The sequence below is a fragment of the Filicampus tigris genome, chromosome 3 (assembly GCF_054856515.1).
Source record: "Filicampus tigris isolate MCC_2025a chromosome 3, RoL_Ftig_1.0, whole genome shotgun sequence".
Lineage (NCBI taxonomy): Eukaryota > Metazoa > Chordata > Actinopteri > Syngnathiformes > Syngnathidae > Filicampus > Filicampus tigris.
Genome location: NC_141219.1, coordinates 418,144 through 434,013, shown reverse-complemented (window position 1 = coordinate 434,013; position 15,870 = coordinate 418,144). Strand labels below are relative to the sequence as shown.

At 49.6% G+C, this 15,870-nt stretch overlaps 1 protein-coding gene across 8 annotated transcripts in view; it reads right to left on the bottom strand.

The window, feature by feature from the left end:
• plekhg4 (pleckstrin homology and RhoGEF domain containing G4) overlaps nt 1-15,870 on the bottom strand; it is a 32,598-nt gene that overhangs the window by 5,462 nt on the left and 11,266 nt on the right. For 6 of the 8 annotated variants that reach the window (XM_086026470.1, XM_086026472.1, XM_086026477.1 and 3 more), the window contains 11 exons: nt 12,590-12,759; nt 6,841-11,188; nt 6,560-6,686; nt 6,280-6,412; nt 6,088-6,204; nt 4,672-4,788; nt 3,568-3,666; nt 3,210-3,491; nt 1,946-2,068; nt 1,239-1,430; nt 62-831 (listed from right to left, as the gene is read on the bottom strand). In XM_086026470.1, coding sequence (XP_085882596.1) covers nt 62-831; nt 1,239-1,430; nt 1,946-2,068; nt 3,210-3,491; nt 3,568-3,666; nt 4,672-4,788; nt 6,088-6,204; nt 6,280-6,412; nt 6,560-6,686; nt 6,841-10,960 — 6,080 coding nt within the window. In that variant the 5' untranslated portion in view covers nt 10,961-11,188; nt 12,590-12,759. The remainder of the gene's footprint in view (nt 1-61; nt 832-1,238; nt 1,431-1,945; nt 2,069-3,209; nt 3,492-3,567; nt 3,667-4,671; nt 4,789-6,087; nt 6,205-6,279; nt 6,413-6,559; nt 6,687-6,840; nt 11,189-12,589; nt 12,760-15,870) is intronic. The other 2 variants (XM_086026476.1, XM_086026474.1) reach the window with 2 other exon arrangements.

Here is a 15,870-nt window from a genome sequence, read left to right as displayed (position 1 = left end):
CAATGTCAGCCCCACTTGAATTTGAATGCCATTTCTTTGTGTTGCTACTACAACGACCCACCTTCCGTCACCCTGGCCTTCCGCCGTCGGACTATCCGTGCCTGGCATCTCGGGGCCATGCCGTCCGCTCCCCGCCCGGGCAGGGCGGGCGGTCCTGGGGCAGAGGGTGCGTTCGGCCGTCTCGGTACTGCTCACCTCCAAACCTCGGATGAACACGCCCGTGTTTCCTCTGCGCGACGGCTCGCCGAGGACTCGGGCCGCCGATGGGCCCGAGCGGCAAGCCTCCGGGCCGGCGGCGGGACAGTCGAAGCTCTGAGTTTTACGAAGCAGACGGGGGAAGGACGAGGGGGCGGAGCCGGCGGACGAGTGAAGGCGTGGCCTGAAAGGGTCGCCGCCAAACAGGCGGCGGAGGAGGGGCGTGCGCTGAGGGCTGGCAGGGGCCGAGGGGGGGCCGTCCGGCGGGGGGCTCGGGGCGGCCTCGCCGGTGCCCGACAGCGTCTCCGTGGAGGCGGAGCTTAAGCGAGAGCGCCGCCGCCGCCGCCGCCGCGCAGAGTCTCCGGCCAGCCGCACGTCAGCCATCTTCTTGTCGAACATGGCGCGGGCCTCGCGACACGTGGCGCGGGCGAAGCTCAGCTGCTGCGCGCCGCGCTCGTCCCGCAGCTCGTCGGCCAGCGACATCATCTCCTGGAAGGCGGCCTCGGGGATGGGAGGATGCCGCCGCCGCTGCTCGTCCAGGGAGACCACGGCCGCGTGCCACTCTTCCGCCAACATGTCCCCCTTCACCGTGATGGCAGCCAGACGGTGGCGACCCTCGATGGCCCAGCCGTACGCCTGCACGCGCGTGCGCACATAGAAAGCACGCATTAAACATACGCGCGCACAAACTACATACGCACACATGCATATTCAACACACAAACACAAGTGCACACAAATTAAACGGGGGGGGGCTTAATGGGGGAGGGGGCTAGTGGTAGTCGGAAACGCTAGCGGAAGCCCGTTTAAAATGATGGTCGTTCCGGCCTATAGGTAATGACTATTTGGTCAGACATAAAGGTGGACAGACGGCGGGGGGCGATAAACGAACGGGCAATTTTTAGTCAAATCTGCAAACACATCCACACACACACTCGGGATCACTCGCACTCTTTCTCGCTCTCACGCACACTTTACAAAGACAACATGCACGTGCACATGAACATCCACACACAAGTGAGTGAGTGCGAGCAAAGCACTCACGTGATCGAGGAAGCGGTAGAGCGTGAGGCGCTTGTGGATGTTGCGTCCGGCGGCGGCCAGGCGCTGGCGGAAGTCCTCCAGCTCAGCCCGCAGCGAGCCCACGCGCAGCCGGTACACGTCCGCGTCCGAAGGCCACGCGTCACGCCGACGCTCCAGACGCCGCAGCACCACCTCGCCTTCCTTCAAATGAGCCTGCACGCACGCACGCACGCACGCAAACGCGCGTCACTGGGGCTCAGATCTTTAGCACAAAACTTGCCATTTGAATCCATTTGCGCCTTTTGCTAAATTTGCCCATTTTTTGCCCATGTATTGGACCATATCATATGTCGGATTGATATCAGTATCGGGCAGTGGTCTAGGCTGCAATATCGGTATTATAATAGTATAGTATAAAAAGTGCTATCGAGACAAAATGCCACATTTTGCCACATTAAAATTCCCACGTAGCCGACATTAACCCACTGCAACTCCAAAGTATTTCCTACGTTGTATAATTTTCACAGTAAATGTCCCCATTCTCCTACTTAAAAATACCACAAAATATCTTGCATGTTCCCACATGCCAGAAATTCCACATTGTCAAGGTGAAATCCCACATGTGCCATTCCAATGGCACATTTTTCACGTCATTTTCATGTGGAATTTGGGGGACGTGGGAAAACGGGGGCGGTGGGGGGGTTTGCTAACAAGAAAAACAAACGCACGCATGCTGAGGAGTGGAAGTCTTGAAAGTCGCGCTGCTTCTGGTGGAGCGCCTCCAGCGAGTCCTCCGATTGGTCGAGACACTCGAGCCGCACCTGGCCCTCCCCCTCCATCCACGCCCGCACCTGAAGCACAACGAGCGCCGGCGTGAGAGCGGCCACGTGCCACACACATTTTCAGGTGCACATGTTGCTTTGGTGGCCTTGATCAGTGTGAGCCCGTGTGCGGAAGGCAACACTCCGTGGCGTCGCTAAGCTGCAATCTACCAGCGTTGGGTTAGAACGCAGTCAGCCCAGCACCGCCAGTTGGAAAGTAGCGATGACGTGGCGCTTGGAGACTAGACATCATCTTAAGACGTGAGAAAGCTGCAAACGAAAGACAGCTAAGCTTATTTTATCCTAGGATGGCTTGAGACCCACCTGACGGCAACACGTCGCTAATGAGTGATGTGATCCTTGCAGGAAAATGTGTACATAAAAAACATCATGAAAGGGCAGATTACTCAGGTGACCGGTTTAGTCGTGAGGATAATCGATTCTAAAATGATTGGATAGTGAGAGCAGTCATAGCAAAATAAATACACTGAAAATCAACTTTGAAAGTCTTTACATGAATCTGACAACATGAACATGAAAAAGGAAATATTTGCTAGGATTCGAGTTACTTTCACTACGTTTTCTAAACGTAGACTGTAATGTCAATAAGTTATCGCTTTGGTCAACCCAAACATTTTTTTTTTCCAAGAATATGTTCTATGCAGGCCCACTCGTTGAAACGAGGCATTCTGATTCATATTGCATTTGCGGAATAAGAATGAATGCAGTCGTTTTTAGCCATCACAGGGGGCGGCCATTTTGTCACTTCTGTCGACTGAAAATGACATCACGGTTGCGCGGGGCTTAGGCGACAACCAATCACGGCTCACCTGTTTTCTGAAGCTGACCCATGATTGGTCGTCAGCAGAGCCCTGAGTAACTGCGATGTCATTTTCAGTCGACGGAAGTGACAAAGTGGCCGGCCGGCCCGGCCGCCCCCTGAGATGGCTCAAAACGGCTGGATTTGGCTGCTTAACTCTTATTCCGCAAACGCAATATGAATCCGAATGCCTCGTTTCAACTCGTGGGCTTGCATGGAACATATTCTGGTTAAAAAAGGGTTAGGGTGAGGATGAGCGGATTGGATAACGAACGGATGGATGGATATTTTGTTCGTTTGTTCATTCGTTAACGCTTGTAACGGGAGTGCCGGAGTGTGTGCGTTGGCGACCTGTCCAAAGGCGCGGGCGGCACTGCAGAACTCTCGCAGGAAGTGCAGCTGGCGCGTCCTGTCGTTGTTGAAGGCCACCAGGCGGTGGAGCAGCTCGTCCACGCGCTCGTACAAGCGGGAAACGGCCGCTACCGCCGCGCGCCGCCCCTCCGGCGGGCCGTCCTCGTCCCGCCGCAGCAGCGACAGCGAGGCTCCGCCCTCCCGCTGCAAGCGCATCAATCGGCTGTCTCCCAGGACGTCGCGCATCAAGTCCTGGTAGATGGACAGCTGCCGCTCGGCATCCTGGGGCACGCGCACACGCGTGTGAGTGCCGGCGCTCCATGTGTGTGTGTTGGTGTCTATCCGTGTGCGTGTGAACCTGTCGCGTGTCGGGGAGGCGTGTGTCCTCCATGATGTTGATGTTCTTCTGCAGCAGCTTGATGACATCTTGGCACTGATTGCTCAGCTGCTCCACTCTCTGACACACGCACAACACACGGCGCACAATCAGCGTGCGGTCAATTCGACAAAGGCCAATTTGTCTGGCAAAATTGCGTCGGGGAACCCGCATCAAAAATCCTGCTGCCGTGCACAAAATAAAATACAATCAAAAGTAGAGAACATCTTTTTTGTTTCCATCTGGCAGCCAGGGTTAGCAAGTGTGCACCTTTGTGGAATTTGCTGGAAAGCAAGAACGCGGGAATATTGTGTGGCTTTCTGCACCAAAAGCCAACGTCTGTGACTCTGAGTCGTGCAAAACAGCTCTGAATTGCCCTCTATCCCCTGCCGAAAAAAAACAAAACAAAAAACAAAGCAGGATGAGTGAGGCGGCCAAACAACCATTGAATCGGGAAACAAATCGTCATATCTCATCTGAGTGGTTTGGTAACTTCCTCTGCCTTCGACACGACAAGGACAACGGGGCTTTTTTTTTTTTTTTTTCCATTCACGAGATGGACGTAGAAGTCCGAGCTTTCCAAACACGAAGACACTGGTGACCTCAGCTATGTTTCTTTTCCATTGGCTTTTTTTCAGCAGTCATCCGCACACATTGTCTTCATATCAACTCAGCCCTGATTGACCGAATGTGACCGAATGTGACCGCACAATGCGTCTGTTTTTCTAAATACATGAAATATATTTGAAGGCAAGTGTTGGAAAGGTGCAACGACTGAGAACAATTTTGCACTGAATTGCTAAAACTTGCCATCAAGCTATGCCTACAATCCCCCAAAATACATCTTCACTCAAGTGTTTGTAATCCAAACAACACAAAACACAGAACACAATGTCTCACAATGGCGTGTGTCCGCATGCGCGGAGCACGTAGCGAGACGGCAGCCAAACATCAACACGGGACGTCGTGGCTAACTACACTCAAGTGCGGCTAGGAGCTTTTTCATACTGTTTAGCCACATTGGCTAAAAGCGTTCGCCACATCGTGTGTGTGTTGTCCTTGTGTAGCGTGTGTGTGCGTACTCACGGATCGGAAGGCCAACCAGCTGCTGTGACTGAAGCAGAAAGAACCGCCCAACTCTTGTGGAAGCTGATGCACATCCACGTGCTGCGAAAGGCACTTGAGCGACGTCAACACCTCCACCTGCGCGCAACGTAGCCACATTAAACACACACACCTTATACACAGCCACACAAAGTGTGCACACTTGGGCTGAAACGAATCCTCGACTAATTCGGGTTCGTCAATGAAAAAGAAATAATCAAGACATTTTTCCTGCCTGAGGTACCCGCTTATCTATGTGAACACTGCCAAGAAGAAGTCAAGCTAACCGCAGCAACAATTGTTTATGCTATGAATGACAGTAACACACCACCAACAAACTTCCCAAATAATACTGTATATGGACATCAATGTCCAGGCACGCTTTCCTTTTGAAGTTGTTCACGCCGTAACGGCTGACTTGACTTGTCTTCCAAACTCTGTTCGGGCCATCACAAAGGCTTGCTACCGACTTCAACAAAAGCGTTAGCAAGCGCCGGAGCCATCGCTTAACGCTGGCAACAGGCACCGTACAAATGTAATGTCGGCGTAATGAAGTCATTTTTTAGCGCACTTAATTGCCGATTGAACGTTATGTCAGGACGCCATAGTGTCTTTGAAGTGTCGGCTGCAAGAGTTTTAGCGTTAGCTAGCGCTAGCAGTGCTCAGGCGCTCCGCAGAGGCTGGCAAGAGAACATCGGATGGCTTCAAAGACGTAAATGACTGTGCAAATTTTGACGCCGACAGCCGGACACAGTTGCCGTTCCAACTGATCACAAGTGAACAAATCGGGCAGGCTTACGCAGATGTGCTGTTTAGGCTGGCAAAATCGCTACTCTGGTTTTGACGTCACTTTGTCTCACAGACCAAAATTTATGGGGAGAGATTTATCTAAATTCTCATGAATGCTTCTAGAAAGGAAAATTGTCAACTGCTATGCACAATTTAAAGAAATATTAAACGTGCAATATCTAAACATGAAAACCAACTGGTCGTTTATTAAGTGGATATATGTTTTTTTTCTTTAACCAGGCAAAAAAGATCTTTTTTATGTTGATCCAAATACCCGATAATTTGATTCGAATCTCACTTGGACATCCGACTAGCAACATATTCGACAGCCGCATCCCTCGTGCGCACACACACCAAACACATTCGACATCACCTAAAAACACATTCAACTTTTCGCAAAAGTGCACACGCATTAAACGCATCCAAGAGAAACGCCTGAAACGAAACCATCACGCACAAGTGCAAACACACTTGAAGTACACACAAAAAGTGCACACACACCTTTAACGTGCACGCAGAAGTGAAACAATCACGCGCACAGAAGATACAACACAACACAGTAAACAATTTCTCATCCGCACATACTGAAGCCATGAAATAATGCCACACCTGACTGCAACCTGCCAGACAATGCGTCACCTGTGCGGGTTGGTCCACTTGCAGACGTGACTTTGAATCCTTGTCGATCAGCACCAAAACACGGCCCACGCAGCCCGGAACCTCCTCCTACATGTGCGTTGTCAGTTGTCAATCCAGTCATGTGACGTGACCCACACCGCCGCCAGCCACGCCCGCTCTTACCTGCGCGGCCTCCAGTGCCGACAAGAGGGCGGGCGCGGGCGCGGCCCGTCGCGCGTCCACCAGCACCGTCACGGCGGGCACCGTCACGGCGGGCACCGTCACGGCGGGCACCGTCACGGCGGGCGCGCCAGCGCTAGGCGACAAAAGGATGTGACATCACAGCACAACAGGTAGCCGCATTACTTCAGTGGGTGCGCGTGTGTTTCTGTGTGTGTGCGTTCATGTGGCGGCCCTGACATTATCATCATCATCATCATCATCATCATCACGGCGGTGGTACCTGAGCGTGGCGATGTAGTAGAGCATCAGGCGCAGCAGCTCGTCACTTTGGCATTGGGGGCGGGACCACACGGCGGCGGCCCCGGCGTCCACCGTCAGGAGAGCGCGCCCGCTTCGATCTCGACTTCCTGCGGAAGGGGAACTTGTGCGTTTACGCTATCGACCTCATGGGGGAGCCAAGAACGAGGTGCTTCAATGAGGTCGGAGGGACAGCGGGTGCAAGTAGCACACGTCTGACTTTGATGGATTAATCAATGCGTGTGTTTGTGTGAGTGTTGTTACCAGGCAAAGAGACAACTCCAGAGCGCAAGAGCATCCTGCTGAAGCTGGACTGGAAGGAAGCGAGGCTTTCAGGGGAGTCTGGGTGCTGATATTTCCTTTCACAATCAGAGTCCTCAGTGTGAACGCGTTTGGAAGAGGTTTGACAGTAAGCGTTCTCACGGTCTACGTGTTCTGGGAGCTTTTCACAGTAAGAGTCACCGGCACTGTTGTGCGCAACGCCGTTTTCAGAATAACAGTCTTCGATGTGCATAGGTACAAGCGAAACGGGCCCTAAATGGTCTTCAAAATAAGAGTCCTCAGCAGGTCTGTGTTCATTACAGCTTTCGGAATAAGAGTCGTCAGTTTCTAGTTGGTTCGTATGTTTTTCAGAATCACCAGAGTAGTCAGTGTGTTGGCATTCTTTGGGCTTTTCACAATAAGGGTCATCAGTGTTTGAAATGGTTCCTAAGCTGTTTGCAAAACAAGAGTCGGCACCATGAGTGCATTCAATAGAACTTTCAGAATAAGAGTCTTCAGTGTGCAATTGTTCTGGAAGCTTTTCAGAATAAGAATCTGCAGTGTACACTTGTTGGGTAGGTCTTTCAGAACAAGAGTCTTGAGTGTATGTGCGTGCTGGTGTCATCCTTTCAGAATAAGAATCCTCTGTGTGTATTTGTTCGGGAAGCTTTTCAGAATGAGGGTCGTCAGTGTGAATTTGCTCCGGGAACTTTTCAGAATAAGAGTTCTCAGTGAGTATTTGTTCGGAAAGCTTTTCAGAATGAGGGTCCTCATTGTGTATATGCTCTGGAAGCTTTTCAGAATAAGCGTCATCAGTGTGAATTTGTTCCGGGAACTTTTCAAAATAAGAGCCCTCAGTGTGTATTTGTTCCGGAAGCTTTTCAAAATAAGAGTCCTCAGTGTGTATTTGTTCTGGAAGCTTTTCAAAATAAGAGCCCTCAGTGTGTATTTGTTCTGGAAGCTTTTCAGAATGAGGGTCGTCAGAGTGAATTTGCTCCAGGAACTTTTCAGAATAATCCGTGAACTTTTCAGAATAAGAGTTCTCAGTGAGTATTTGTTCGGAAAGCTTTTCAGAATGAGGGTCCTCATTGTGTATATGCTCTGGAAGATTTTCAGAATAAGGGTCATCAGTGTGAATTTGTTCCGGGAACCTTTCAGAATAAGAGTTCTCAGTGAGTATTTGTTCGGAATGCTTTTCAGAATGAGGGTCCTCATTCTGTATATACTCTGGAAGATTTTCAGAATAAGGGTCCTCATTGTGTATATGCTCTGGAAGATTTTCAGAATAAGGGTCGACAGTGTGAATTTGTTCCGGGAACTTTTCAGAATAAGGGTCGTCAGTGTGAATTTGTTCCGGGAACTTTTCAGAATAAGAGTTGTCAGTGAGTATTTGTTCGGAAAGCTTTTCCAAATAAGAGTCCTCAGCGTTTATTTGTTCTGGATGCTTTTTAAAATACGAATGCTCAGTGTACATTCGTTCTGGAAGCTTTTGAGAATAAGGGTCCTGATTGTGTATTTGTTCAGGAAGCTTTTCAGAATAAGAGTATTCACTGTCTATTTGTTCTGGAATCTTTTCAAAATAAGAGTCCTCGTTGTGTATTTGTTCTGGAACTTTTTCATAATGAGAGTCATCAGCATGTAATTGTTCAGTAGGCTTTTCAGAATAAGACTTCTGGTTGTGTATTTGTTCAGGAAGCCTTTCAGAATAAGAGTCCTCATTGTGCATTTGTTCTGGAGACTTTTCAGAATAAGAGTCCTGCTTGTGTATTTGTTCTGCAAGCTTTTCAGAATGAGATTCTTCAGGGTGTATTTGTTTTGTAGGTTTTTCAGAATAAGAGTCCTGGTTGTGTATTTGTTCTGAAAGCTTTTCAGAATGAGAGTCTTCAGGGTGTATTTGTTTTGTAGGTTTTTCAGAATAAGAGTCCTGGTTGTGTATTTGTTCTGGAAGCTTTTCAGAATGAGAGTCTTCAGGGTGTATTTGTTTTGTAGGTTTTTCAGAATAAGAGTCCCGGTTGTGTATTTGTTCTCGAGCTTTTTCATCATGAGAGTCATCAGTGTGTAATTGTTCAGTAGGCTTTTCAGAATAAGACTTCTGGTTGTGTATTTGTACAGGAAGCCCTTCAGAATAAGAATCCTCATTGTGCATTTGTTCTGGAGACTTTTCAGAATAAGAGTCCTGTTTGTGTATTTGTTCTGCAAGCTGAGAGTCTTTAGTGTGTATTTGTTTTGTAGGTTTTTCGGAATAAGAGTCATGGTTGTGTCTGTGTTCTGGAAGCTTTTCAGAATAAGAGTTGTCAGTGTGAATTTGTTCTGGAAGCTTTTCAAAATGATCGTCCTTGCTGACTATGTGCTGAGGAAGCTTTTCAGAATAAGGGTTGTCAGTGTGAATTTGTTCTGGAAGCTTTTCAAAATGATCGTCCTTGCTGACTATATGCTGTGGAAGCTTTTCAGAATAAGGGTTGTCAGTGTGAATTTGTTCTGGAAGCTTTTCAAAATGATCGTCCTTGCTGACTATATGCTGTGGAAGCTTTTCAGAATAAGGGTTGTCAGTGTGAATTTGTTCTGGAAGCTTTTCAAAATGACCGTCCTTGCTGACTATATGCTGTGGAAGCTTTCCAGAACAAGAGTTTGTAGGATACATTTGACGAGTCGTTTTTTCAGCGCACGAGTCTTCAGTTTGAGTGTGTGGCAGTGTCATCTTTTTAGAATAAGAGTCTGCGGTTCTCGGCTCCTCTTCTCGTCCTCCTTTCATCGCGTCCTTTTTCCCTCCGTCTTCACACTTGCTGCTTCCTGTTCTGCTTCTCGGGTCAGCTTCCCGCTGCGGCTGCACTTCTGACGCTCTTCCGCCGGCAACAACTTCCGTCTCGTCTCGGCCTTCCATGTCCCGTTGATCAGCGTCACCTCGTTCCTCGTCTCGATGCTTGTCGTCTTTTCGATTCTCGTCTAGTCGATCCACATTACGTCGGTCTTCGTCCTGTTGTTTGTCTTCATGTCGTTCCTCGTGTCGTCCGTCTTCATCAGGTCTTTCCTCGTCTCGCCCTGCGCCATCCCGTCGCTCCTCGTCCCATCGTTCCGTGTCTTGTCCTTCCTGGTATCCTCGAGCCGCGTCCCGTTGTTCCTCATCCAGTCGTTCCGCGTCTGGTCCTTCCTCGTCTCGTCGATCCCCGTCATGTCGTTCCTCGTCCCGTCCTTCCACATCGCTTTGTTCCTCGTCTCGCCCTTCTTCCTCTTGTCGATCCATGTCATGTCGTTCCTCGTCCCGGCGTTCCGCATTTTGTCCTTCCTCATCTCCTCGAGCCACGTCTCGTTGTTCCTCGTCCCGTCGTTCCGAGTCTGGTACTTCCTCGTCTCTTAAATTCACATCATGTCGTTCCTCGTCCCGTCCTTCCTCACCGCTTTGTTCCTCGTCTCGCCCTTCTTCCTCTTGTCGATCCACGTCCCGTCCTTCCTCGTCCCGTCCTTCCTCGTCCCGTCCTTCCTCGTCTCGTTGGTCCTGGTCTTGTCGATCCTCGTCCCGTCGGTTGTCATCGGGTCCTTTGTCTGGTCCTTCCTCTCGTTCCTGGTTTCTGCCCATCGCCATCTTGTCGTCGTTCAAGCGTGGCACTAAACTTTGGGTATCGTAAACTTCCACCTCTTCTCCCCATCCCTGCTGATCCCCGTCCTTCTTTCGCTTTCGTCTCTCGGACGCGTTTGCGACGATACCTGCGGCTGTCAGACCAGGCGGCACAAGGTTTTCCCGTTTGTCTTTTTCTGGACCCGAGGGAACCCGATCGGTCGGCAGCATGCACGCGCGATGAGCCGAGGGGTCGGCCGTCGCCGCGTGACGACCGACGCGCGCGGCTTGGTTCCGCATGCTGATGGACTGGGTCAAGGATCCTTTCTGCGGGGAGAATCTGGGCAACGTCATCTCCGTCAGATTCACGTAGTCGCCCTCCGACAGCTCCCTCGGGCCGCGGGCCCCTGATCGCTCGGCTTCAATCCGGACTCCCGCATCACCACTGGGATGCGGAGACGCCTGCGGGGCATCCTCTGGGGAGCTCCCGGGTTGGCATCCCGGGCGAAGGCACACCACGTTCTCCCAGGGCCGCTCCTCGTCTCCCTTGACGGAGTCCAGCCAGGCCATGCTGAAGACCGCTAGCGCGGACACTTCCTGTCGCTCGGCATGACGACCGGCAGGCGACGCACTGCGCACCGGCAGGCGGGTCCGCTGTGGGGGGACAAAGCAGGACAGGAAGGACAAAGCAGCAGCTGGTAGAAGTCAAGCGATCCAGAGGGTTGAGCTGCACCACGATCTTCTCACGCGCTCACAAAGGCCGGCCCGGCTCGGCCCCCCGTGGCCCGAAAGGTCACGCTGACGAGAAAGACAAAATTCAGACAAAAATTAGGACAAACATCAGCAGCGGTTTGGCAGATAGAATGAGAGCCAATCTTTAAGCAACGGATGTGTGAACACACGATAAAAACAGCAATACTCGCAGAAGACTAAGAACGACTAACATTTCTGTCGTACGGAGAAGCCCAGAGGAGCTCAGCCTCTAGTACAGTCAAATCCATATGTCGGTCTATCGAGGCTGTACAAAATTCAGAATTCAATTGAGAATGACCCCTAAATTCCAATTCAATTCATGTCATGTCATCTTCCAAAGCGCTTATCCTATACAGGGTCGCGGGGAGTTGCCGGAGCCTATCCCAGCCGTCAATGGGCGAAGGCAGACTACACCCCGAACTGGTCGCCAGCCAGTCGCAGGGCACCAATTCAATTCTTGAATTTGAATAAGGTGGCAAACAGGAAGCAGAATTGCAATTGACATTCCACTTGCAAGAAGTACAATTGAAATTCCATGAAAGAAATTGAAGATGCAAAATTAAAGTGCATTTAACAACGAAGCTTGACAGTATGTAAGCCTACTTAGGACATGAATTTCAAACATATTATTGTAAGGACTTTATATACACAATACTTGATTATGGGAAGTGTTGTCATTGTATTTTTCTTAACAATAAAAGCCTGCTAAACAGATCATTAAAAAAAGTCAAATTTGTGACTGATTAGATGGTAGGGGAGCACTTCATTTCCCAGAATACTTTGCTTTATCGCAGTCTTTCAAGTTGCTGCCCAAACATTTTGGACATTTTGCTTGGAGCGCACTCGTGCAGCATCATTCACCCCCCCCCCCCCCGATTATTGCTTATTAACCATTATTGTTGTTGATTTGCTGTAGCTTAGTGATGAAACAAAACCAAGTAAATATCACATAAGCAATATCCCACAAGAGGGAGTGATGCACTCACCAACGAAGGGCTACTATTTTGACTTTGGAGGCTACATGACAATTAGTACACAAATAGTGACTATTTTTGTTATAGATCAAACAGACTATTTATTCTTTTTCCATAAAACGGTTAGGATGCAGTTACTGGTTTGGTCAGTAATAAGTCAGAAAATAGGAAAACATGTTGATGACTCTTTTCCAAAGTAAAAGCAGATATTTGCAAATGTCTTATTTTGCTCAAACAAAAGATGTTCAGTTTGCTGAGAGGATTTGGACAATTTTCAGACAATTTTCAACAACGGCTGGAAAAGAATCAGCCATGATCAAAATAGCTGTCAATTATTTGGATGATTGAATAATTGTCAATTCATCCATTCGTTTTGACACCTCTAATACTAATACTAATAATCTAGTATAGTGTCTGTAATTTTTTTTGGAACACACATACACAGTATACACACACAGAGTGCATCACTCACCCGGGCGTCTGGCTGAAGCTTTTGCAAGAAGTGGAAGACTTAGGGGACGCGGTAGCCACGGTAACAGCTCTCCAGCACACCCGACGGAAGATGGCGGCGGACGTGGCCCGGCAGTGCGGGGACGGCCACGGCAAAGATGTCTGTATGCAGCGCTCCAAAGATTCCGAGTCCTGGCAGGATGACACGGTCGCACGCTAACTCCAAGGCGGACGAAGAAGATGGTGAAAAAACTCGGATTCAGAACGACTTGAGCTCTGTGACAACGTTTGCTGACCGGTGCGGCGGCTAATGCCAACCGGCCAGCTATCTGCGCCGCCGTCTTGGCTAGCATTAGCGCCACTGTACACAGCTATAGCTCATGAGCAAAAGAGCCATGCGTGCTAATGAACCGAGGGGCCACATAGGGACCAAACCCGGACAGTGGAAACGAACCGTTGAAAGTGTTTTTGGAAACCCTTCCAGCCCTTGTGTGTTTGTGTGCGTGTGAGTCCCGAGCAGGCCGACTGACAGGAGACATAACGAAGCAGTGGGACCGAACGCGCATGCAAATGTGCATTTATCGCGTCTAGGAAAAACGGTGGCCTTCATTTTGTTTGTGAAACAATCACAGTGCGGCAGCTCCAATGACCTGATGGAATCCTCGTGTGGATGGCGAGCGCTCCCGATGACCGCAAGGGTGCGTGGCCAAGGAGACGCGGATGCGGTGGTCTAGATCCAGCTGAGTAAAAATATCAGGCCGGGCCCCGACGTGACACGCTTGATTGTGAGAGGGGAACCTGTGCAGCCGCGGCAATCAATCACGTGCACCGCGGCGGCCCGACGTAGCGTTGAGGCTAAAACGAGCACGGAGAGCAACAGCTGCGACCGAGTGACTCATCAAGTCCATCTGAACAAAGGAGTGTAATCGAGTCGACGTGAGAGTTAGTACTGAGTCATCAAGCTCGCACGGGGGGTGGAGTCACACTGCCATGTGTTCTTTGTAACAGCACCCACTCCCACTCATTAGAATGATTCTTATTTTTATTCGGGTTATCTTGCGTTCAAGGACATTCACGTGAGATCTTTCGACAAGTCTTTTTAAACATGAACGTCAAACAGGTGCAAAATGTTGTGCTCATGGGTTACATTTAGGCTGCAACTAGCAATTAGTTTCATATTCAATTCATTTGTAGATTACTTTTTGGATGATTCGGATACTTTGTACCCATCCCTTTATTCAAAACAGCACACTATATCTAATTGACAAAAAAATAAATTGACAGTTACTGGGTTGGTCTGCAAATCAGCGCAACATATCTGGTGGTGTTTCTTTTTCTTGTTTTTTTTGTTACATCCTGTTTGAGATTTCTGCCTGTGAGGACCCGTCTTGAGGTCGCTAGTGGAACACCATCTTGATGCGTGTGCTGTTTTGCGTGTAGTTTGTCGCCTCCGAATTTTGGCCGGCCCGAAAAATCGATGGCTATTTTGAACTGAAACCTGCCAGCTAATCGGACCGGGGGGGGGGGGGGTCCCTTGAGTCGAAGCCGAAACCAAAGAATCCAGGAGAGCGTTGCCAAATAACAAAGTTATGCCGTTTTACTGCTATTTGAAGGTGTTTTCTGACCGCATTTTCTAAAGGCGATACCACGCAAATCCGAAATCCATAAAAAATTGTTGCTGCCTTGTATTCGGGTTGAAGAGGCCTTTCCAACTAGACTATGCATTTTGACAGATTTCATTTTATTTGTTGGGAAATGCTGTCACGTCGCTCTTTATGGTTTGAGGTGTTACAAAAGCCCAAAAATGTTCGCGTCAAAGTCACTGCTCGTTTGGGCCGCTTTTGTGTTTGAAGAACCCAAGTCATGTTCTACAGTTGACGAACGAAGAGCAGAAAAACAAACTTTTTTTTCAGGTGAAAGAAGAGCGACTACTCTTTCATTTGAGAGGGTTTGCGGTTAGATTGTGACGCTGGAAAACGGCTGCCAGTCAATCATCCAACGTTAGGGAGAAAAATGGCCAAATGAATGCCAAATCCATTCCACATCTCTTGATGTAAATGCTCGGGCGGGAGGATGAAAGAACGGAGCGGGCCATACTTTGCCCGGCTCGTGGTGGTCAGTAAAATAAGATGATGATGATGATGATGATGGAAGGAAGGACGACTCGTTTGTGCGTGTGAACCGATCCATCGGGCCATCATTCAGGTTTTGCCAGTTCGCATGAATAGTCGCAGGCGGCCGGAGCGTCATTCACAGAAGTCGGAATAACCTGTTCTCTCTCCCTTCGTATTCTTCTCACCTCGACACTTGTCGTCACGGTGACGCCATTTTCAAAGTGAAAAGATCCTGGAGCAGACAGTCAGGAGACAAGCGCAGGAAGAGTTCAAAGCTCAATGAGGCCATTTCGATGCAAAGCACAGAGCCGTGACCAGGCCTATCCAAGGTCCCAACCGGCCCATTTTTCAAGAAAAGTCTCCACTTGTTCGTTTTTGCCCACTGGAGGCCGCACCGACGACCGCGTCCATGATATTGTGAAATCAACTCTTGCTCGGGTCATTGATGCGCTTGTGAAGGCTTGAAGATGCAAAGGAAGCCTACTAGATACAAAATGCTGAACTATGAACAATAGACTTGAATGGGGGGGGGGAAAAACTCCCAAAGAGCGATTTGAAAGGACCGAGCGGTGCAAAAGGTCAGTCAACGGCTTCAGTTGCTCAGAAGTTGGTCTGGTTTCGGAACCCTTTGATGTTTTTTCCCCGTGTATTGCCACAACTTTGCGTGGACGCCTCCCCCAAGGGTCATGGGGGGAGGGGCTCAAGACTTGGGCTGAGGTCATGTGACGTGTCAACAGGATTCCCGTTTTTGACTTGACGACTACACTCAAACGTCTCCGGTTGGTTGCTCGCCTCTCAACTGGAGCGCGTTAGGGGAGCATCCGAGACTTGTTGCGCCTATCTGGCCTTTCTCCACTCCGCTGGTGGCCTGTGCGCCACAGAGTTCTTTTTAAGTCTGTCCATTTTTGAAAGCTGCCTTTAAATCCATGTTCATCTCTTGGCTTAAAACACTGCCCTTCTTTGTTTTGGGTTCAATTTGTGTTTCTGGACAGCACCTTCTTGCAATCAGATCAAGTGCAGTTGAGATGCGTCCAAATGTCCACCTCATGTCAACATCAACACGGAGCGGGCGGGCTTCAAGTAGGTCAGCCAGTTTTTTTTCGGACTCCCGAGGGGGCCCTCCACATCTTAAGCTGCCGAGTGCTTTGCCAGACGCAGGCAGCGGGGGGGGGGGGTGGCGGCGTCAGAT